Here is a 24748-nt window from a genome sequence, read left to right as displayed (position 1 = left end):
AAAGATATTTTGCCTTCTAGCTATCTCTTCCAGAAGTCATTCATATTACCACAGCTCAATAGTGTAAAGTATCTCAGTGGTGTAAATAACTTTGACAGCCAAGTTGTTCAGGTACACTTTCTAATACAGTTTCTAATTTAAAATAAATTTATTAACCTTGACTTTTGAATGCTTGAAATATTATCTTTTTTCTTATTTCTCTTTGTTTCTCTTTTTGCTTTTAATAACTCTAAAATACAAAAAAAAGGCGCAAGTTACTTTTGATGTTTGATGTCATATTCCTTACAGAACTAAGCTAAGTTTTAAACATTTGTGAAAAAAATTAGGTAGCTGTTTACCTTTCCAAGGTAGCCAATAATTTGTAAAATACGCTATTGGTAATTTAGGCAATAAATTCTCAATGCCAAATTATTATTTCTTACAAACTTTAGGGAGTTTGTAGGAGTAAGGAAATTTTTCTCAATTTGGACACATAAAGAAATGCAGAAGAACTCAAGAATTGGTAAATTTGCTGGCCAAATAGATTGTTTTATAATTAGATGGGTATGCTATTTATGCCCTTTATTACAAAAGGCCTGCAATTTGCATATTGGCCTCAAAATTACTCTTCCTATTTTAATGGTTTAATCCTATAATTTGGATCAGATAAATGTCAAATACCTAACTGAAACAAGAGCTTTTCTGGTGTTTTTTTTTTTTTTCCTGTTTATATGACAAGGCATTCTGTCTGTACCTGCTTAGAAACTCATGCTTCTCTCAGGAAATGAAAACTGTCATCCAATATTTAAATTGCTGTATTTTGACAGTTTCAGATTTTCAAGTAATAACCAATTATTTGATAGAAAATTTCCATTCACAAAATACCTAAGGTAGACTAAAATGATTCATAAGAAAAGACCATAATTTCGTCCAACTGACCTACCTAACCGTTTCTGTATGACTTTAAAGTCATTGTCTTAACAGGCGAACAAACTAACTCAATCTGCGTATCAAACTAATATGGAAACAAAATACATACTTTAAATAAGAAGCAACCCAATTTCCTGAAGAAAACCCTACTGTCAGAGCCATTCCTTGGAGGTGGCAGATATGTGGGTGGGGAACAACCACCTATCACGGTTTAGCACGGAGTGGGGCATGAAGAAAATTCTATGGGAGGTCTTCTCTCATTTTCTGTTCCCAAACATTTTTATCCAAGCGAAGTTGGTCTAAAATTGGTATTAGGATAATAGCAAGAACATGTGATAAAAAAACATTCAGCTTACAAGGTTCCCTAGGATTGGGGTGGGCAGTTCACATATGTTTTCTTGGTTAAGGGTTGGGGAGATATGGTTTATTAGGCTAATTATGTTTAAATGCACATCAGTGTCAGGGCTGTTTAAAGACAGGTAATATCTAATTGTTTTTCTGAATCACTGCCTTGCAACTGGTTATAGGTGAATGGAACTCTCAAAGTATGAGACTTAGGGATATTGTAAGTTTCCAACTGCTAGAGAAGTCTGCATCTGTTAAGGTGGCCTGTGCATGTGCAGGTAATCTCTTACGACAGAGACAGAAAAAAATTAGTCCAGAAGAATCACATTGGCTCTGATAAAGGAGCAGAAACTAACCAATCCTGAAATCACCTAGATTTGAGTGAAAATTGACATTAAGGATTGGTTTGACATAACCAGTAAAGTATCAGATGTCAAATGCAATCTTTGGTTTCTGCTCCAATGTTTTTAATCAAGTTAGCATAACATAGAGCTACCCAGATGCTGAGGTGTGTAAATAATACTTCTTCCTAATAGTTTCTTAGTATTAGAAAATGTTCCTAGAGGGTTATAAGATTTATGACCAGTGTATTCTATTAGGGACACTTTTTGGTCCTGGGTTGCCTCCCAGGAGTTTAAACTGATTTGGGTCATATATGTATTTGGTGTTCTTAGGTTCTCTTGTTTATACCAAGTCCTCCTTTAACTTTCTCTACTCCCCAAAGTTGTCTTCATCCTGTGCCCCTCTCTTCAACAATATAGTTCAGCTTGGGCAAGAACTATAGGTACTAATGGTAGGAAATTGAATTTCTGAAGACTCAAAGGAAGATTGGCTTAAATTTCAGAGAATATTCTAGGTTTCCCTTTACATGAATTTCTATCAGCTAGATACACTACATCTATTATAAGTTATTCTATTTTGACAACTAGTTTGCAAAAATTAAATTAACAAACAGGATAAAATTTTCTAAATGCTGGTAAAGTTTGTGTTCATCCTTTAATTTTAAAAAAATACTCCCACATTAATAGTTTGATGTTTTATTTGTGTTCATTTATATTATGTTATTTTCTAATATTGATTGATATTATTTTAGCACTGAAATCAGTTAAAAAGAATAATTGGCTTTTACATTGTAAGAGTAAGCATAAAATGTCCTCTTGATTTAATTATTTTTCTTTTGCCCCCTCCCCCCAAAAGAAAAAATTTTAAATAAATAAATAAAATGGGAAACTTTGAATCTTGAACTTTGAGTTACCAGTTGGCATCCAGGAAGAAAAGTTAGCCCTCTCACCTCCAGAGAAACACACTGGAGCAACAGGATAATTGTTTATTACTTTTAATTCCATACTTGGAAAAATAAGGCACAACACAACATGCAAAAATTAATTTTTAGCCATTTTTAAAGTTTTCAATGGGCCTATTTATTTACAGGGATATTAAAAATGAAAATATATTTTCAAGCAACACATATGTTCAACTAATGTGTAACCAGTTTTCTAAGTTATGAAGTTATCAAGTTCTGTAGGATATTTTGTCATACTTTGCATCCCACTGCTGTAACTAACAAAGGCTTTGCTCTCTAGCTCTTTTTTGTATGCATGCTATGCATTTCAATCAATTTTTTCAAATGTAAGAACTCTTCAGGTTTCATTAGAATTATCTAAATTTTGCATTTGATTTCAAAGGTTAAAAAAAGGAAAGGAAAGAAAACAGTATATGTATGCTATATTGTTTGAAGTTTACCTTGTAATAAGCAAAATGTTCTAAGAGATAAAAGGCATGCTCTCTCAGAACTTCAAAGTAATATTGTTTATGGTCTCTTTGCAGCTAGATCCTGAAGCTAGTACTATTCTAAAAGAACTTCAGGTTAAACTCAGTGGAGTTCTGGATGAGCTCAGTGTCACTTACGGTGAAAGGTAAGTGGCCTAAGTAATTACTATCCAAATGTATTAGGTTTCATTTAATGATAATCATGCCTTCAACACTGTCTCTCTCCTCTGACTGTCTAAGTCTGTTTAACCTCAAGACTCAATCTAAGCATCACCTCCTCTGGAAAATCTTCCATGACCCTGCGATTTTATAGTGATGTCTTGCTGCTTGCTCCCCAGAACTCCTGCTCCCCAGTATCCTGCAGTTGAGTAGCACTTACAACACTATGCTCTGAGTTCTGGTTAACTTTCCTCTTTCCCTCTCTTTATTGTATGTTTCTTAACATCTCATTCTTATTTGCAATTCTAGTGTTTAGAGCTTAGCGATTGGCTGTTGAAAGAATGGAGGGAGGAGGGACGGCAGAGATAAAATCCTCACATATATAACAAGTATGAGTTGTGTTCATGCCATACACATCAGTGTGGTTTCACTTCGAAAGAACTGAACTCTTAACCCCATAACTGAATTAAGTCAGGATGATTTGTTTTAGGCTTTAGAAATGTTAATGCAATTAGCTCATGGGAAACTACTGACATATCTATGTTTTGTCTTTTTTTTTTTTTAATTAACTTTTCTTGCCTATGGTGTGTTTCTAAAGAATGAGAAGTTCATCCTAGATAAACTTCATTTTGGATCTATAGGAAAAAGCTGTCATCTCATCAGCAAATGTTAAAATAGATTAGAATTTATCCCTTATCGGTCATATCATTTGCAAATATTTTCTCCCATTCAGTAGGTTGTCTTTTCATTTTGTTGATGGTTTCCTCTGCTGTGCAAAAGTTTTTAAGTTTAATGAGGTCCCATTTGTTTATTTTTGCTTTTATTTCCTTTACTTCAGGAGACAGATCCAAAAATATTGCTGTGATTTATGTCAAAGAGTGTTCTGCCTATGTTTTCCTCTAAGAGTTTTATAGTATCCAGTCTTATATTTAGGTCTTTAATCCACTTTGAGTTTATTTTTGTATATGGTGTTAAGAGAATGTTCTAATTTCATTCTTTTACATGTAGCTGTCCAGTTTTCCCAGCACCACTTATTGAAGAGACTCTCTTTTCTCCATTGTGTACTCTTGCCTCCTTTGTCATAAACTAATTGACCATAAGTGCATGGGTTTATTTCTGGGCTTTCTGTCCTTTTCCATTGATTTATGTGTCTGTTTTCATGCCAGTACCATACTGTATTGATTACTGTAGCTTTGTAATATAGTCTGTAGCATAGTCTGAAGTCAGGGAGCATGATTCCTCCAGCTCTGCTCTTTCTCAAGATTGCTTTGGCTATTTTTCCATAAAAATTTAAAAAATTTTTGTTTCAGTTGTGTGAAAAATGCCATTGATAATTTGATAGGGTTTGCATTGAATCTGAAGATTGCCTTGGATAGTATGGTCATTTTAACAGTATTGATCCTTCCAATCCAAGAACACAGTATCTTTCCACTTGTTTGTGTGGTCTTTGATTTCTTTCAGCATCTTATAGTTTTTGTAGTACAGGTCTTTTGCCTCCTTATGTAGGTTTATTCCTATGTGGGGGTTTTTGTTTTGTTTTGTTTTTGTTTTTAATGCAATGGTAAATCAAACACATTTTTGATGAGGTTCATTAATTTCATACAGAATTTGCTTTAAATATTAGTTCAATAAATGTTGACTTATTATTTGAAGCTATGTCTTCAGTTCTCAAATAAGACTGAAATTTACTCTTATGGAGAGGGCTAGTTATCTCTTTGAATCTCAGTCATCACTTATTAGTGTGTTTTGGAAAGATACATGCTTAACACACATTCATTGATTAGTTTTGCCACTCTTAAATCCGAAAGACTAAAACAAAAAAGACACTGAAAGTATTATATTTTTTCTCAAATGTAGAAATGAGGCAAAGTAAAGAAAAATCCTATGCTTGGACTTCTCTTCAGTATCAGAGGTGTGTTCATTATTTTCATGGAACCCCCTCTCAAAGTTTAAGTGCTGGGCCAGATGCAGTCTTGATGTATTGAGCTTTTAGGGTCGTAGCTCTGCCTTCTGCTTTGTGTTGTTAGCTGACCTGGATGATCCTGCATACTTGGCCTAAATGTTAATAAGTAATTTGAAGTTTCTGCTTACAAGGAGTTGGAGAGGCAGACATTGTCCCAGAGATTTGGGGGCTCGTTGGCTCTGACTTGGGGTGACACTTAGAGGCTTACCTCTCTTCTAGTTGTAAGTTGATATGTGATTAGCAGAAGGACTGTTGCCTTCAGCTACAAAGGCAAAAACAGAGATTATTTAGCAAAGTTAAGGGAGATAAAAGGGGTCAGGAATAGCTAGAGGTGTTCAGAACCTTACGGGAAATAAGATGATTAAACAGAATAGAAACTATAATTAAATAAAAAAAGGATATTCAAATTATTTTCTGTAATGTATCCAAATCATCCCCTGAACAAGTACTTTTTATTCTGTTTTGTTTAAGATTGGGGAATATTCAGGTTACAAAGGCTGAAATATATATTATGATTGGAAAAACTTAGCAAACTTCAGTTATGAAATAAGGAGAGATGCCTTTAGGAGGGCACTTGAAGTACTTTAGTCATATGAAGTCAGCTATTTTAACCTAGATATTGAAACTCCTCGTTACCCTGTTTGTATTTCTTCATTGTTTTTTAAATATAGCTCTAAGAGAGCTAGGATTATTGAAGTAAACAGCCCACATGTCATGCTCTCCTTATAAAAAGAATAATTATTATATCTTTGTTGCCATAGATTTATTTCCCATACTGCCAACCAGGTCTGCATCACACACTCAGGGTAGGTGGGAAGTCCATAATGATCAGTGTGATCATGCTGTGAAGTCAAACTGGATAATTTCATGCTGGACTTTATGCTGTGAAGTCAAACTGAATCCACCCTTCTTACAGTCTAAATTAGTGATCTAGAGTTTTAAAGTTAAGTGCATAATTAATTGCCCCAAATCCATTTCATCTACTGTTATTAAAACCCGCAATTAAATTATTCTACCCTATGTAGCTGGTAGGGTGATTTTTCAGGAAAGCCAGGACAGAGGCAAAGCAAACATCTGAAGCCCGGGTCCCCAGGTTCCTGATAACATGCAAAGGGCACCCACCTGGGAACTGAGACTCAGCAACAGGACTTCAATGATATCTTAAGGATGTTCTTAACGTTTTCAAAACCTGTGCCACTTAGGTTTCTGCTTACACGCATTTTGCAGCTTGGTTTTTTTGATTTATTACATTTCTTTTAATGATATCTTTGATGCCAGTGGCTGGCTGGATTAAGTAGATTAAAAATTTAGGAATATTTCATAGGATTTCTTCTGTGTGTTTGGCATCTTGAGTGCTCACAGACTCTGTCATTATTACCTGGTACTGCTGATTAATAAAAACTTTTCAACTATAAAATGGATAGAAAAAAAGACTCTTTAGGTGAATTTACCAAAAATTGATAGAGACAAAAGATTTTCGGGTCAAATGCAGGTGTTGACTCACCCTGGATTCATGCTAAGGTAGAAGGTCATTCTCTTTTATTCTCTGGTAATCCTTCCTCCATATGCCTCATCTCCCCACACAGAGCTGGCTTCTGGTGGGTGTTTACCATATGGGTCTGTTGTAACAACCTGTTTGTACATTTTTGGATCATGAGTATCATACCTTCTGCTCAGTCTATCCTCCAGCCCAGTAAACTGATGCCCAGTAGTAAATCAACTAGGTCAAGTTTTCCAACATTATTTACCTTTCCTTTCTCTTGCCCCAAGTATCTACCACCACTACCCTTCACTAAAGACACCCACCACCATCACCCCCTTCTCACATCTGAAGCCTGGGTGTTCTTCACTACCCCCAATGCCACCCTTACCCCCAACCACTACCTGACAAAAGTCCAAAGGCAGGTCCAGCCAGAAAAAAGCCAAGTGGTTAGGCATTCAGCTTCCTTTGAACCTAAACCTGAAACAGCATATTCCATTGAATGAGATAAATACACAGAGAGCCAAGAAATGAACCACATCCACAGAGGCAAACTGAGATCCAAGGATCAAAGAGCCAAATGCAGAGGGACAAAAATGGTGGTATCACTAGTAAAGAAAGTCACAGAGAAGTCAGGGGCCAAAGATAGAAACAGCCACAACACAATGGTGGAAGTAGAATCAGGCCTTGACTACATGCTCAGAAATACGGACCAATATTTATAAACCTGCTGTATCAGGAGCGAGAAAAACACCCAAGTTGTGATAATTTAAAATATATCAGACTTGAGGATATAGGGAGGGGGAAGGGTAAGCTGTGACAAAGTGAGAGAGTGGCATGGACATATATACACTACCAAACGTAAAATAGAAAGCTAGTAGGAAGCAGCCGCATAGCACAGGGAGATCAGCTCGGTGCTTTGTGACCGCCTGGAGGGGTGGGATAGGGAGGGTGGGAGGGAGGGAGACGCAAGAGGGAAGAGATATGGGAACATATGTATATATATAACTGATTCACTTTGTTATAAAGCAGAAACTAACACACCATTGTAAAGCAATTATACTCCAATAAAGATGTTAATAAATAAATAAATAAATAAATAAATAAATAAATAAATAATAAAATAAAATACATCAAAGATTTCCCATATTAGGTAGCAAAACCAAAAACTAGAAAAATGAAATATTTAACAGACTATAATATTTTTATAATGTAAATTCAAAAATAAAGGGTCAAATATGTGCCATAAGAATAAGGAATTATGGGTTTCCCTGGTGGCGCAGTGGTTGAGAGCCCGCCTGCCGATGCAGGGGACACGGGTTCGTGCCCCGGTCTGGGAAGATCCCACATGCTGCGGAGCGGCCGGGCCGTGAGCCATGGCCGCTGAGCCTGCGCGTCTGGAGCCTGTGCTCCGCAACGGGAGAGGCCACAACAGTGAGAGGCCCCTGTACCGCAAAAAAAAAAAAAAGAATAAGGACTTTTATCTGTTTTGTTCATTGATGTATCCTAGTAACTGAGACTGGCACACAGTATTAATTAAACATTTGTAGAATGCATACATACATTAATAAATATCTATATTATTTCTATTTAATGAATAATGACAGCATTATATAGTGAAACTTCCTAAACTTCTTTATAAAATGTGAGGAATTGTTGCATTTGGATCCTTCTTAAATAACATGAACTGTGTAATCATTGTGTGTGGAGAAAGAGGAATGGGACTGACTTGATTTCAATACTAAAATCAACTCCCTCCTTCTCATCACCATTCCCATGATGTGATCATTTCCCAAATTTTTATTTACCCCCATTATCCTAACTGGCTTTTTTCTTGCCTGCCTGAATGTATATTATAATTACTCCTATTGTTGGAGGTATGAAAGTAACAGACAACATAGAGGAATGGTGGATATGCTGAAGGTCTCCACTATTTAAATCTCTTACTATTTGCTGCTCCCTCGGTAGGAACCACCAAACCTGGTGTAGAGGATGTGAAGAATGAAAACAGTAATTCTAAGACTTACTCTTCACAGTCTTAATCTTTTTTCTAATCTTTCCTTGGGTGCTTGCCTGTGTTGGGTTAACAGTGTACTTAATAATTTAATGTTGGATTGTGTTTATTTGCTATTAACTATCAGTATAATATCAGTTACTGATGTAAGCTTACGCAAGGAGAAATATTTATTACTCATATTAACATTATTGCTTCTATTGGTTGATAGATCAGTCCAGTGTAAAACTAGGGGTTGATTTGCTTATTGTTGATATTAAGATAAAGTTATTGTTGAGCTTGAATGCTTTCCTAATTGGTGGAGTTTTTAAGCCAACTATGGTGTTGTTTATTTACTCTCTAGATAAGGTTGTATCCATTTCTAAAAAGCTATACCTTTTTAGATTAACATTTAAAAATACATTAAAATTTCTAATTTTTTTGTAATTTTAAAGTTAAACTAAGATTTTTTTCTTGGACAACCAGCTGTCACCAGGCTCATTAGGCTTGTCACCTCTGCTTATAAACCTTCTCACTATTTTACTACATAGATGAGTTTGTTCTACAAACTGTTCATAAGTAGCTCATCTGGTTTCGGGGTATTTAGCTAAGTTCTCTTTGTTAAATGTTTACTAGTTAAATCATTATGCAAAACGTAAAAGGGGTAAACTTTGCTTTTTATTACTTGTAATGCTTCTTTCATCATTCCCTTATGGTGCTTTCTCTATAGCGCCAAAGGTTGTTTTAAATTTCTATCTCCTGTACTTTAAATGCTGAGTGAACGATTGATTTAATTTGCTTGTGTTAGTAAAATTTGTGGAGGTTTCGGCTAGAGTTGTTCAAAGTATTCATAGATTATGAAATCCCCTAGGTGTAAACGAGGTGCTTTTATTTAAGCTATGCTTTGATTGATCCAAGCACACTTTCCAGTATGCTTACCCTGACAACTTGTCTCCTCTCATAAACTTGGTGTTTGTTAATAGGTTATAGGAAGTTGTTATAATACTTGAGGATGGTGATGGGTGATGTGTGCGTCCTTCATGGCCTTGTTCAACTAAGCACTCTATTCTTAATTTACTACTAACTCCTCCTTTGGTTTTTAGTTTTCATAAAAACTTTCGTGTGTGAGAAGTACATTCTCGAAACAGAAAATGCAGCCCATTTCTTCCTATCCCATAGGTTACACCTTGACCTAACTTTTTATGTATAGTATTTATGCTTACTTTTATCCCTTTTTAGGGTTTGCTGAAGATGGCGGTATATAGACTGAATTAGCAGAGCTTGGTGAGGTTTATCGGGGTTTACTGATTATAGAACAGGCTCCTCTAGAGGGGTGTGAAACATTGCCAAGTCCTTTGAGTTTTAAGCTGCTGCCAGTAGTACTCTGGTGAATAACTTTATTATAATTAGGGTTTAAGGCTAAGCATAGCGAGGTATCTAATTCCAGTTTGGGTCTTAGCTGTCGTGTAATCAGGAAATACTAAGGTCACTTTCATAGTTTATTTTAGCTATGGCTTTTTAGGGTTTAGTTAGAATTTAACTTTATTTTTTATTACTCTTTAACAGGCTTTACGCCGGTTTTCTATTTATTTGGGTTAATCATATGAGCAAGATGGCTGGCACGAAGTTTACCAACCCTAGATAATGTAACTTAGTCGAACTTTCATTTAAGGCTGAATTTTTATCACTGCTCTTTCCCATAGGGGTGTGGTTAAGGTGTTATGAGCTACTACCATTAGTGTGCTTGATACCTGCTCCATTTAACAGTAATGATTTAGACAGCATTCTCACTGGGGTGCGGATGCTTGCATGTGTAATTTTATTAAAAACTAATAGAAAGGCTGGGAACAAACCTATGGAGTTAGTAAACTCATCTAGGCATTTTCAGTGCCTTGCTTTAGAATTTAAGCTACATTAACAAGTTGTGTTTATATAATGATGTAACATGTATATAGTTATCCTGTATAATTTATGTTAGATTTAGTATTAAAATTTTAATGAAATGGCTGATAGATCTAGGGAGATGTCTGTCTGTATAAGTGGTATATGTCTAAGTAAGTCATTGGTACGATTAGGGTTTATTTTCTAGGTCTGTCTTACTTTGAGCACTGAAATGTTCACGCTGTCAGATAGATTAATTAAATTCTATGTATTTATATATTCCTGTCTTGTTTTGGGGGGTTGGTGGGGCATTATAGGCATGTAGAGCATAGGGTTTAAGTGGGGGAAGTCATGGGGTGTTGTTAAACAGGTCATTTATCTGTTCAACACGTTTAATAGGGGTGGGTGGAAGGAGGATGGTCCATTGATACATTCAGCCAATATTTCTTGAGGAACTCATGGTGTGGTATATAACACTGAAAAAAACAGTCCTGCCCTCATGGAGCTTATATTCTATTTGGAGCAATAGACGACAAACAAATACATAAAAACTATGTAATGTGTCAAATAATGGAGAATGCAATAAAGAACTGTAAGGAAATGGAGAATGATAGGAATTTCGTTTCAGGTGGAGTATTTATGAAAGACGTTTCTGAGGAGGTGACATTTGGCTTATGCCTGTAATAAGTGAGGGACTAACAGACCCATGAGAAATTGCATGGAGGAGGGAACATAACAGTGGCCATGAGATAAGAGTGTACTCAGAGAATTCTAAGGACACCAGGGAGACTACTGTGGTGGGACTGCAATGAAGCAGAGGGAATAGTGGCAAGAAATGACATCAGGGAAGTTTCCAGGGCCAGAATATGTTGGATTTAATTAACTCCATGAAATACATTCTAGGCTTTTTTTTTTTTCCCCCCAGTGGATCTGAAAGCCATTGAAGGTTTTTAGCAAGAGAGGAACATGATCTGGTTTCTATTTTAAAAGATACCTGTAGAGGGTTGAACAGAGAGATAATGTAGGAAATTATTACACAAGTTCAGGTGAAAGATGATGGTGGCTTGGTCTGCAGTAGCTTTGTGGAAGTAATAATAGATCCTCAGATTTAATATACTTTATAAAGATTTGCTGACAGATTAGAGGTTGAAAATTTCATTAGATTGGATGAGAAGAATTCATTAGACTTCTAAGTAAAAAGGCTACATAGGCGGTTTAATAATGGTTTGTATTTTAGAGTAGAAGTCATATCTATAGATGTATATTTGGCAATCACCAGTATACAGACGGTAAGAAAATCATGAGACTAGATATGACTGCCAAGGAAGTGATTTTTTTTAATTATTTTATTTTATTATTTATGTATGTTTGGCTGCATGGGTCTTCGTTGCTGCACACGGGCTTTCTCTAGTTTCAGCGAGAGGGGGCTACTCTTCATTGCGGTGTGCAGGCTTCTCATTGTGGTGGCTTCTCATGTTGCGGAGCACAGGCTCTAGGCCTGTGGGCTTCTGTAGGTGTGGCACACAGACTCAGTAGTTGTGGCTTGCAGGCTCTAGAGCGTAGGTTCAGTAGTTGTGGCGCACGGGCTTAGTTGCTCCACAGCGTGTGGGATTTTCCCGGACCAGGGCTCGAACCCGTGTCCCCTGCATTGGTGGGCGGATTCTTAACCACTGTGCCACCAGGGGAGCCCCACGGAAGTGATTTTTGATGGAGAAATGGTGTGGTCCAAGGATTGAGCCTAGAGGTGGGATTGCCAATGTAGGGTTGCCAGATAAACTACAGCATATGCCCAATTAAATTTGAACATCATATAAAAATGGACAATCTTTAGTATAAATATGTCCCAAGTATCATATGGGGCATACTTACACAAAAATTATTCACTATCTGAAATTAAAATTACCTAGGCATTCTGTGTTTTAATATGCTAAGTCTGGCAACCTTACTACAATAGTTAGAGGTCAGACAATGGAGAAGGAGCAGCTAGTGAGGTTGGAGGAAAGCTAAAGAGGGTGTGGAGTCCCAGAGGCTAAGTGAAGAAGGTGTACCCAGATGCAAGAGTCACTCACAGTCATTTTTCCAAAAGATGCTCAGAGGGACATCTCAGCTATTACTGTGAGTGATGGGAGCCGAATGATCTCCCACTCAAGTTAATTCGACCTGAAAAGCATCAGTCTTACCTACTTTACATATAAGCGTTCTAAGTAAGCTTTCATTGCAACAAAATTTTTTGCAGCTAAACAGTAAGTTTGAAAACTAATGAACAAGGGCTATCACACCATTGCAAACAGATCAAACTCCCTGGGGTGAATTTAACAGACACAGGCAAAGGAAGGCGTAAATGTTCGTTCTTATTCCAGAATTTATATTCTTTATTTTCAGTTTCCAGCTTATCATTGAAGAGTGCATAAAACAGATGAGTTTTGAACTAAATCAAATGAGAGCAACTGGAAATACCGCATCTAATAAGAACAGTACAGCCATGGATGCAGAGGTTGTATTAAGACCTCTCATGGACTTCTTGGACAAAATGTAAGTGTTCTACCCAGTTTCCTCTTTATTTGCTGCCCTCAATTTGGCTGATATGGATTTGAGAGAAAAAAACATATCTTCCTCTATGTAGGACAGCTTTAAAAGGGCTTCTACAGAAATAGATCAATTCACTAAAAAAGAAAAACTCTTAATTCATTACTAGATGGAATGTCTATGTACAGAAAAGGAAAAATGGAGAGGAAATAAGTATGGATAACTAAGGAGGTTGCTGCTCTGAGGCATAGAGAGATTTAGGATTTCATGCTTCTCAGATAACATACTGTTCTGCAACTTCTTGGACATGGAGAAAGACTGAGTTGACTCCAGAATATCTGATTTCATGTCAGAAACCTGCTGAAGAAGAGAATAGCACAAATGTGATTACAGTTAATTCAGCTCAGAGGCAAGTAGATTGCTGCCTCACCCCACATTCTATAACTATTTACTGAGTGTCCACCTGTTTCAGACTCTAATCTAGGCACTGGACAGTGATGATGGAGAGTCAAGGTCCTTGACTCCATGGAGATTCCAGTCCAGTAGTGGTGGGAGTGGGTGGGAATGAAGGTCTTTATGACCAACTAAGACAGTGTTCTGAACCAAAAAGGTTGGTTTATTTTGCTTCTGTTCCATCCCTCCTCTTCGAAGTTCTAATTTTGTAAGTTTGGAGTAGGGTCCAGGCACCTCCATTTTAAAGTGTGTTCACAATTGGCAACCATTGATCTAAGCAGCAAGAGGTATGATTTCTTAAATGGTGATACTTAAAACCAGAACTGAAGGTAGAAAAGCAAAAAATAACTTTGAATGCCTACATGGGACCAGTATTATACCTACTAGTTTACATATATTACCTCATTTAATATTGTTGTGGAAAATTAATTAACGCCAAAGAGACCAAGATAAATAAGAGGGATACAGTACCTTTCCTTAAAGATAAGGATAACAAAGAAGGAATTAGTAAGGAGAACCTCTTCTATATATTTATGACTTCTACCTTAATTCCATTTCCCTTTGCTTATAACCTTACTGCGTAAGTAAGACTAATGTTCTTATCACTTTAGGTTTAGTATTTGGTAGAAAAATTAAGTCTTATTTTCTGTCTGCTATGGGGAAATATCTAGAAGATAGGTGAATAGGTAATTAGGTAGCTTAGCAGGAAGCAGGTAGTCAAGTGGCGTAGAAGAAAAAAGTAGAAGGGAGGAAGAAAAGAGAGAGAAGAGGAAGAAAGAGAGAAAGGCGTCTTCATATCTTTAGTTTCCTAATAGACACTTTTATCACCTCATTTCCTATATAACCCCTTGAAACTTGTGTCATCTTATGTGGCTCTTTTCTATGGACAAGACTTAATTGAATCACAGAAACTACCATTTAGTTGTGAATGTGATGGTGAGCAGAGAGCAGAACAAAGCAATCCTGATCTTCTTAAAACTCCTACTGGAACTCCTATTTGGAATTCCAGGCAGCAGTTTGGAGATACATCATTGATCATTGACAAAACTATTTATTTTTGCATATGCTATAAGCAAAGTTGTGGAACATACAAAAAGTTTGAAGTTATCCTAATACAGTTATCTACTAGTTGAGAGACCTTGAATCCATTTCATCATCTATAAAACAGAGCTAATACATAAAGTGGGTTGGCTCTTCTTTTCAGGATATTTAGATTCTTATTTTCTCTTTCTAATTATACTTTATCATATCATCATATATGTAATTTCCTCTAATTCTTAGTAGAAAGAAACAGTATAGAAAAATAGAAAAACATCAATGAGCTTTAAAATATTGTAAAAGATTTTAAAATTTTGGAAAGAGATATTATACGAGGCATGGAGAGTTGTGGAAATTTTCTGGGCTAATACAGAATGTACAGCCATAAAGCCACTTGTTAGAGGACTTTTTTTAAAAAGTTAGATATTCTGTTCTCAAGGAGCTAAGAGTTTAGAAAGAAAAAATAAGAAAAGTAGAATAAATGCAATAAGGTGTAAAGTAATAATCTCCTGTTCAGATGGTCAGTAGAAATTCCACTTGGGTTGGGTCTTCTTTAAAGGCAGTTAGGGTTTAGATGTATGGACATAGGGGATGGGCGTTCCAGGGGGTAGGAAAAGCAGCTGGATATGTTTTCATGAGAATATGATCAACTGTGTGACAGGAAATCATATTAGCAGCTAGTCTACATGGCATTTGAAAATGGTCTGGTTAATTGGTTCTGTGGTCAGCCAAAATAGATAGCACAGGTTCCAAAATTTATGTGTTCAGCTTGCATTATCAAGTTGGTTAACTCTGACTAAATTAAGGAAGCAGTTGCTAGATTTCTCCTCTATTTTTTGTTATTTAAAATGAACGATTAAGGGCCAAAGTAAGTCTTCAAGGTGGTTTTGAGACAATCCCTTTAAAAATTGTTATATTATAAATGTATAGACTCTCTTTGTGCAGCCTCTTCTTTATGTTCCATTTTCTCCATCAAGACCTCACCACTCTATAAAACAAGCTATAAGGGCCATTTCCAGCCAGCAGAAATCCCATGCAGAGCCGCAAACATGTCAACAATTTTATTCCTATTGGTTCAGCTCCAGTTTAAACAGGGTTAGTTAGCATGCCAAGTACATCAGCTGACCATAAAAACAAGATCAATTTTTAAACTCAGACCTTTTGGAAATGGAAATGACACATCTGCTGTAAAATGGGCAGGTTTGTTGTGTCTTAAATCATCCTAGGAATTTCTCTGAGGGTAGGTTCTGCTGTTCTTCCATGACACATCATCTGGTTTCCACCCTATGTTCATATAGTGAATACCTATCTACCAGGAAGCTAAAACTACCACCTTTGAACAATGGTTTCCAAACCAGTGGGGCTACAGAGTTCCATAGCTATGCCTCAGGGACCCCCAACTCTCCTCTTAAACCAGAGGAGGTCACTTGCGTGTACTTTTATATATTAGGTATCTATACACAGCAGTGATAGGAGAAATACTTCTTCATGAAAATGTGTTTGGGAAATCTCTCCCTTTGCCTCTCACACATCACATGCCTTTAAATATTAATTCCTTAAATGTTAATTATATATTTAAATATTTAAAAGTCAATTCTGTCTCTATCAGAACCCAGTTTATAAATTCTGAGTCCAAAAGTACAGAGTACTTAGTAGCACTATAGAAAGTCCATGAGGCTACCTTCAGATATATGACCCCCACCTTTGGCCCTCTGTGCAACAGGTTTGATTAACTCTTATTAAAGGAGTCTCGAAGAGTTCAGCATCATATTATGGTACATTCCGTAAATCTTTATGCAGAACTGTGCCTTCATGTATTGCTGGGCCTTCACACACAAGTACATTTACCAAGGGTAGCATGGGGCATTGGACAATGTACTGGCTCTCGGCCCTCACTTACTAGCCTCACTTCCTTAGACAAGTTCCCCAATGTCTCTGAGCTGGGTTTTGATTTCTAAAATGGATATACTAGATACTCATATAATAAATGAGAAATCTGCAGAAGAGGTTTCTAAATTAAAGTGTTATATAAATGCTAGATGATGTTACCATCACTATCTCACCATGAGAAGAATTTGTAAGAAATACCTTAAACCTATTAAAGTTGGTAAATTGGGAATCTAGAAAATCTGAACTCAGAGAACAAATTTGTGCTGGCTGGAAATAGGTAAAGGGAGTCAAAGGGTACAAACTTCCAGTTATAAGATAAATAAGTCCTGAGATATATGTAGTATAGTAACTAGTAACTATAGGAAACTATACTAAATTATATATTTGAAAATTGCTATGAGTAAAACTTTTTATCACAAGCCAAAACAAAATAACTATGTGAGGTGATGAATGTTAACTAAATTTATGGTGGTGATTGTTTCATAGTATGTACATATATCAAATCATTATCTTGTGCACCCTAAACGTACACAATGTTATATATCAATCGTATCTCAATAAACCTGGAAAATAAAGTTGGTAAAGTTTTGCTCTTGAGTGAAATCATATGCATGTTTGCCATGTTGTTATGTTGGTCCAGTGCCAGATAGTGATGAAAATGTGCTTCTTTGGTGTTTGGCCTGTACCATGAACATGGAGCATGTAGTAAATACAAGTCTGGAATGCAGGTAAAAATTGTGTACTTTGGGAGCCTTGATGTCAGTTTAGGATGCAATTTAAGAAAGGAAATCCTCTGAATTCATTTTCTACCAAACAGTGAATTACCTAATGATGTATAATATGATGAAACAGATTTTTGATATTATGTATTTTTTTTCCGTAAATGAAATGAAATTTAGCATCTGAAAATTATAAAGACCTATTCAGGTATTTGAATATCAGTGCTGAAAATGTGAATTTCTGATCACTCAAATGATACCTCAATAAGAGACTTAGAAGTGATTGTGTGTTTTATTTCATTTCAGATTAAGTCTCTCAGCAAAAATCTGTGAGAAAACAGTCCTGAAGCGAATATTGAAAGAACTGTGGAAGCTAGTTCTCAACAAAATAGAAAAACAAATTGTCCTCCCTCCTCTGACAGATCAAACAGTAAGTATTCGAACTAACATTTGATTATATTTTCAATAGCCCATCTAATTGTTTTTTGTTTCAATGAATGGTTTTGATCCAGATGAAATAGTAATTAAATTCATTTTGGGAAAAAGGGTGTGGTATACAGTGTCTTAGCAATGATCATTCCAATGACATCACCTTGTACAAATCAATTTTTTTCTTTTCCATTATGGCTTATTACAAGATACTGAATGTAGTTCCCAGTGTTAAACAACAGGATCTTGTTGTTTATCCATTCTCTATATAATAGTTTGCATCTGCTAGTCCCAAACTCCCAATGCAATCCTCCCGCACCCCCATCACAAATCAATTTTAAATAGTGGCAATAGCAGTCATACTTCACACTGGCTTGACATTTCAAACGTTATCTCTTGAAAAACAAATGTATCAAAGTTCAACTTGTAGAGTTATCTGGTCTACACATGTAATTTTTATTTAATTTTATTATGACCCACCCCCACCCCAGGGAAATACATTTTTGATAGAATATGCCCGCTGTGTTTCTTTCTGCAATTTTACAGTTGAAGAAGATAAAGCCAACACTGCTATCTGGAATTTTTTTTACTTTTCCCTTTTGCTTTTATCTATCACCTTCGCACTTCGTGGTTAATACAGGAGACATCTTTTAGTGCATTTGAAGAATGTGATTGTATCATACACAGTGAAATCAAAACCAGAAAGATCAGTTGGCAGCGAAAGTCAGACAGTGGTCAAGTGGATACCCTGTCCAGCTAACTCAGCGTATCCTGAGCCAAGCGAGGAAAGAAATAACCCTAACAAGCACCTGCTATGGAATAATTTTTTTGTCTGTGACTGAGGACGATAAGTTGATGCAAATAATGAGTAATTGTAAACTAAACTAAAATATATATTGACACCATTAATCATGCACACTCAGTCCATATTTATCCAGTGAGATTATATAGAAAATGTTTTCTTGTAAAGTGTTCCAAGGTGCAAAGATTCATATGTTTGTGTTGATTTACGGCCAGACAGTGAGTGTTAAATATAAATCACTTTGAGTTTTGCTTCATGCCATGAGTGTATGGTATAATCATTATAGCCTACACGTGTGGGCAGCCAAATCCCATACAGAAACACACACACACCCCCCACATTCGCACACACCCCTTATTCTGCTATAACACGTAATGCATTTCTGTAACACCAGTGACCTGTCACTTAATTTGCCAATAGAGGAATGATGTCAGTGCAATGTGCAGGTTGGGTTGCTTTATTAGTAAATTTTTCTAGGTGAGAGGCGTGGGAATATAACAGAAGAGTATATACTTCAGCAGAAAAGGAAAGAGCACTCAGCTTGGCTGCTACATAGGCAGGAGCCCTTTCATCCTGTTTTTAAAAAGATAAAAAAGAGGAAGGGGGCATACTTGCACATTGGTCTGTATCCAGATACATGCACCTAGCTTCTCACACATGGCAGGCTACCCTGTGCTCAGAGCTCCACTTCTGCAGGCATTGTCTCAGCCCACGTTATACTCTATTGTGCTGTTGTTTGGGGGTTTTTTTACATTTTTAATATCCCTCGAGGTAGCCCCCAGCTTCACTGAGCTCCCTTTGAGCTGTTCATGCTGTCTCCCAAAGTAGCAGTTATTGTTTTTGATAGTTCTTTGGTAACAAAATTGCATGGACTTTGCACTGCCCCCTCCTATTTTCCCCAAAAGCCCTACTATTTCTAATGCACAATTTTATAGAATATAAGTTTTTTCAAGACTACATCTATGTTATAATAGCAGAAATGCTGTATATGACATTTCATTTTTTGATATAAGATCTTCCCTAGGAAAGCTAACCATCACCTCAATTTTCTCGAACATCAAGATCTCCAAGTATGGATTTCTCAATGAATATACAGGCTCCAATAAAAACATGGAGACTGCTACTTCAGAATAGCTGGTTTTCCTTATTGTGAAAACATTCTAGGCTACTGTTGAGTATTCTACTAGTGCTTCTGATGTTTATTCTGATGTTTTTCAAGCTCTCCCCAGGGCCTTGGGGTACTAGGGAAAACCTCTGGCTGAGGGAGGAGTTACGAGGGCAGGGCTCTGAGAGATTGGATGGCATGTCAGGTGGACTAGCTCCACCTTCTTCAGCTGTGGATCTTGACATTTTGCATAGATTAATTTTGGGGGGTGGGGAGTGGAGGGAAGTAGTTGCCTCTGCTACAAATAAAGAAAGAAAAGATAAAGCTCTCTGAGGTCATACATACACTACACTAAGCTGGATACACTAGCAGTAACCCATTCAGTAACTCAGACTAAAACTTCCAGAAGTAGGATGCCTATGAAGATAGTTGTATTGCCAGCAGTACTAGATATCTTTGATCCAAGTTGTAAAATAGACCAGTTAAGGGCTTATGGCATTAAGGTCACAAATATAATAAGAAAAATAGAGTACATTGTCTATTGACTACATTTCTACTTTGAGCGTTACCGAAGTTATGACTGAGTCCTCTTCTCTCCTTTTCTATGTGTGTGTCTCTAGGGACCCCAGATGATTTTCATTGCAGCTAAAGATCTGGGACAACTATCCAAACTGAAGGTAATAAGAATAAAGCAATTACTAGTTGTCTATGAAAAGTAATGAGCTGACTACAACTCTGAGAAACCAACCTCCTATTAGTAATGGTATTGAATATGGCAGGACTATAGGAGAATGTGTGTCTGGGATCTCACAATCTGCTTTAAGAATGAATCAGATCAAAATTTAGGGACTGAATTGTACTGTCTTCTTCTCCCCACACTCCATATTTCTCATATTTTCCAATTCGTAGAGCAACTGGGAATTTTTGACTTTGTGTTGAAGCATGAAGCATTACTGCTTTAAATTAGACTAAATTAGAGAGCATATTTTCTTCTCTACAGTAAACTGACTTTGTATGAATAAAGGCAAAGAATGCTTCATAGAAATCCAGAAAAGTCTAGAGAACTCTTAAGGCAAGAAACCTAATGTGGGAAAATAAACTCATCAAAGCAGACATTGAACTCGTCGACATAATCAACCCCATTACAGCAAGGATTTGCTGTATAAATAACCTTACCTTTTATTATCACTTGAGACTCACAAGACTTTGCAGTTGTGCAGGGAACCTCAGGTTTTTTCCCCTCTAGAATAGGAACTTGATTGGTTAAAATATATATTGCAGTTCTGTGACGGGCTTTTTTCACTTAGCATAATGTCCTGCAGGTTCATCCATGTTGTAGTACATGGCAGGATTTCCTTCTTTTTAAAGGCTGAATAATATTCTACTGTAAGTATATACCACGTTTTTTATCCATTCATGTATCAGTGGACTACATATAGGCCAACGTTGTGCCTGTAGCTGAAATATTTGTTCCTGTTCCATTACTACCTATTAGAATATAGTATAGCATGGGGGTGGGTTCCAGATACTGACCACCTTGGCTCAAATTCTACCTCAGCTGCTTCCAAGCATGTGATACTGCCCGAAGTATTTAACCTAATTTTCAGATTTGGCATTTGTAAAATCCAGACAATGTTAGCACCTGGTTCAGAGAATTGTTGTGAGGATACATGAACTAATGCATGCATTATCTTTGCATGGTGCCTGTCGAGAGTATGCCACCTCCCACTCACAGAGGTTATCTTGCTTCCTCCCCCAGCTGGCAGCTCAGGGTTAGGTATCACTGGCACTGTTTTGTGTGTACAGCACAGGCAAAGGATATCCATTTGACTGTATAATTACTTACTGAGATAAAATAGGTGCCCTATAATGTCAGTACTTTATTATATCACCTTCATTATCCCCTTTGTCAGAAAAACATTAAAAGCCAATAATCCATTTAGAAGACATAACCATGACATAAAATTCTCACAGGTATTCAGTGATGTCGGTGGTTCAGAGGGAAAGTAGAAGGTAGATGTCACTGTCAAACTATCGTTTTGGATCTTGATCTCCATTGCTTTCTTCATTCCTCTTATTACCTCCCTGACATTTCTAGTCCCTACTTTGAAAAATGGATTTATATAGTATTGAAGTTTCTCATAGAAAACCATGAAAGTGAAACATCACAGTGGCTTATTACAAAAGAAATAGCCCTGGCTATGTGTCTAGCATTCTGTGTGACATCGGGAAACATATTCCATCTCCCCCAGCTTCAGTTTTCTGAACTGAATGTTTGTTATATCAGCTATAACTATTTCAGTTTCAAGTGATGGAAAGCCACACTAACAAAAGCAAGAAAGGAATTCATTGCTCCATGAAACTTTATACTCCTGGGATAACTCTGGTTTCCATCACTGCTTGATTAGGAAGTGAAACAATGTTACAGAACCCAGTTACTCACTGTCTCTCAACTCTGCTCTTTCCTTGTTTGACTTACTGCTTTAACAAACCTCCCTTCCTGTTTGTAAGATGGTTCTCTGCTTATATCTAACATTTTTGAACTTGAAATCTTGTATAAAAAAAAAAAAAAAGAACACCACCCCCCCCCCCTTGGTGCAAGGAATTCCAGCAAAATCCACTGGCACATCATCAACTCTAATAGAATATTTTCACCACTCCCAAGCCAACTACGGTGGCCTGGGGAATGGCATATGCTATTTGGCTTAATTCACATACCCACCCACCCCTGAGCTGGGGGTGCAGGCAGCCCGTTCAAATCTTATGAACACTAAATGGGAGAGACCGGATCCTCAGTGGGCATATGCACGCTACCTGGGAAAAATCAGAGTCCACAGAAAACATCACACTTTAGGTCCCTTCATGGCCTCAAAATTTCCTCAATTCAGTGAATTCTCTTTTGATTATAATGAACTAAAAGCAAATTATGAATAAAATGTCCTAAAAGAGTTAAATTCATTAAGACTGAAATAATCTGAAGGACTAAAAATAGATTCGTGTTATCCATAGGTGATGGAAAAATAACTTAGTTTTAAATCATGTTTTCCAATTATTGTCCCTTGATTTTTAAATTTTTGGTCCATTTAGTTGTTATTATTTGAATTACAGAGCAATAAGCCCTCTATATTGTTATCTAAAAAATTAAAACTCTAGCCAAAACACAGAATTGAAAATTTTTTAACTGAAGTTGATTTATTGTGTTGTGTTAATTTCTGCTATACAGTAAAGTGATTCAGTTATACATGTATATACATTCTTTTAAAAATTCTTTACCTTTGTGGTTTACCACAGGAGATTGGATATAGTTCCCTGTGTTACACAGTAAGACCTTGTTATTTATCCATTCTATATATTATAATGGTTTGCATTTGCTAACCCCAAACTCCCAATCCATTCCTCCCCCAACCCCCGCTTGGCAACAAGTCTGTTCTCTATGTCTGTGAGTTTGTTTCTGTTTTGTAGATAGCTTCATTTGTGTCATATTTTAGATTCCACATATAAGCAATATCATGGTATTTGTCTTTCTCTTTCTGACTTACTTCACTTAGTATGATGACCTGTAGTTCCAGCCGTGTTTTGCTGCAAGTGGCATTATTTCATTCTTTTTTTATGGCTGAGTAGTACTATTGTATATATGTACCACATCTTCTTTATCCATGCATCTGTCAATGACATTTAAGTCGTTTCCATGTCTTGGCTATTGTGAACAGTGCTGCAATGAACATAAGGGTGCATGTATCTTTTTGAATTGTAGTTTTGTCCAGGTATATGCCCAGGAGTAGGATTGCTGGATTGTATGGCAACTCTATTTTTAGTTTTTTGAGGAACCTCCATATTGTTTTCCATAGTGGCTGCACCAACTTACATTCCTACCAACAATGTAGGAGGATTTCCTTTTCTCCACACCCTCTCCAGCATTTCTTATTTGTAGAGATTTAATCATGGCCATTCTGATCCGTGTGAGGTGATTCCTGATTGTAATTTTGATTTGCATTCCTCTAAAAATTAGTAATGTTGAGCATCCTTTCATGTGCCTGTGGCCATCTGTGTGTCTTCTTTGGAGAAATGTCTATTTAGTTCTTCTGCCCATTTTTTGATTGGGTTGTTTGGTGTTCTATTGTTGAGTTGTATGAGCTGTTTGTATATTTTGGAAATTAACCCTTCTCAGTCACATCACTTGCAAATATTTTCTCCCAGTCTATAGGTTGTCTTTTCATTTTGTTTATGGTTTCCTTTTCTGTGCAAAAGGTGGTACATTTTTTGGTTTGTTTTTTATTATTGTTTTTAACACCTTTATTGGAGTATAATTGCTTTACAATGGTGTGTTAGTTTGTGCTTTATAACAAAGTGACCCAGCTATATGTATATCCCCATATCCCCTCCCTCTTGCATCTCCATCCCATCCTCCCTATCCCACCCCTCTAGGTGGTCACAATGCACCAAGCTGATCTCCCTGTGCTATGTGGCTGAAAAGCTTGTACATTTGATTAGGTCCCATTTCTTGGTTTTTCCTTTTATTTCTGTGGCCTTGGAAGACTGACCTAAGAAAACATTGGTACAATTTATGTCAGAATGTTTTCCTATGTTCTGTTCTAGGCAGAACTGCAAATTTTATGAAGCTGTTTTCCCATATTTTACTAGAATGTCACTTTCAGTGTTTTCATTTTAAATCATGGGTCTTTTCATTTTCATGTATTAATTTGAAAGCATATTTGATCCACAGGAAAAGCATCATTTGAAATAACTGTATTGATGAGTAAATTCAGAAATCCTATATAGAAATATTAACAAATGACTACCTTACTTAAAAGAACAAGGAAAATAGAACAATGAGGGAAACTAATTGCTTTTCTGCATGTGATTATGATTTAGGATTAATTCATTAAGCAAACATTTATTCAGATGTTGACATATTCTATATTACTTCATCCTCTGGAACTTATAATGTATGTATATTAAGTATGCCCAACTTATCACTATTTTATGGGATCAGATTTATTTGGCATAACATTTTTTAAAAAATGAATACATCTTTATGAACGGGTGATACAATATCAAAACCAGTTACTAAAAATACATCTGAGACTATGAATTTATGCAAGCAAGGAGTAACTCATTACAAGACTTTTTCAGAGACTACCTTATTTCAATGAGCTATTGCTAAATCCCAGAAAATCATTTCTTGCAAGAATTGTATTTTTCTATAGCTCTAACATATATTATGTATTAGCATCTATTAAAAAATAATCTGACCTCATCAAAAAGCCAGTCAAGATTGATGAAGGC

At 36.4% G+C, this 24748-nt stretch overlaps 1 protein-coding gene across 1 annotated transcript in view; it reads left to right on the top strand.

Annotated features, from left to right (window-relative positions):
* UNC13C (unc-13 homolog C) overlaps positions 1-24748 on the top strand; it is a 739526-nt gene that overhangs the window by 657753 nt on the left and 57025 nt on the right. Inside the window, exons 28-31 of the mRNA XM_079913745.1 lie at positions 3082-3170; positions 12883-13032; positions 17433-17556; positions 20083-20139. Of these exons, the coding sequence (XP_079769871.1) occupies positions 3082-3170; positions 12883-13032; positions 17433-17556; positions 20083-20139 (420 nt within the window). The remainder of the gene's footprint in view (positions 1-3081; positions 3171-12882; positions 13033-17432; positions 17557-20082; positions 20140-24748) is intronic.

This window comes from Stenella coeruleoalba, assembly GCF_951394435.1.
Source record: "Stenella coeruleoalba genome assembly, chromosome: 2".
Taxonomy (NCBI): Eukaryota; Metazoa; Chordata; class Mammalia; order Artiodactyla; family Delphinidae; genus Stenella; species Stenella coeruleoalba.
Note: the sequence above shows the minus strand (reverse complement) of the source record. Positions and strands in the feature narration are given on the sequence as shown.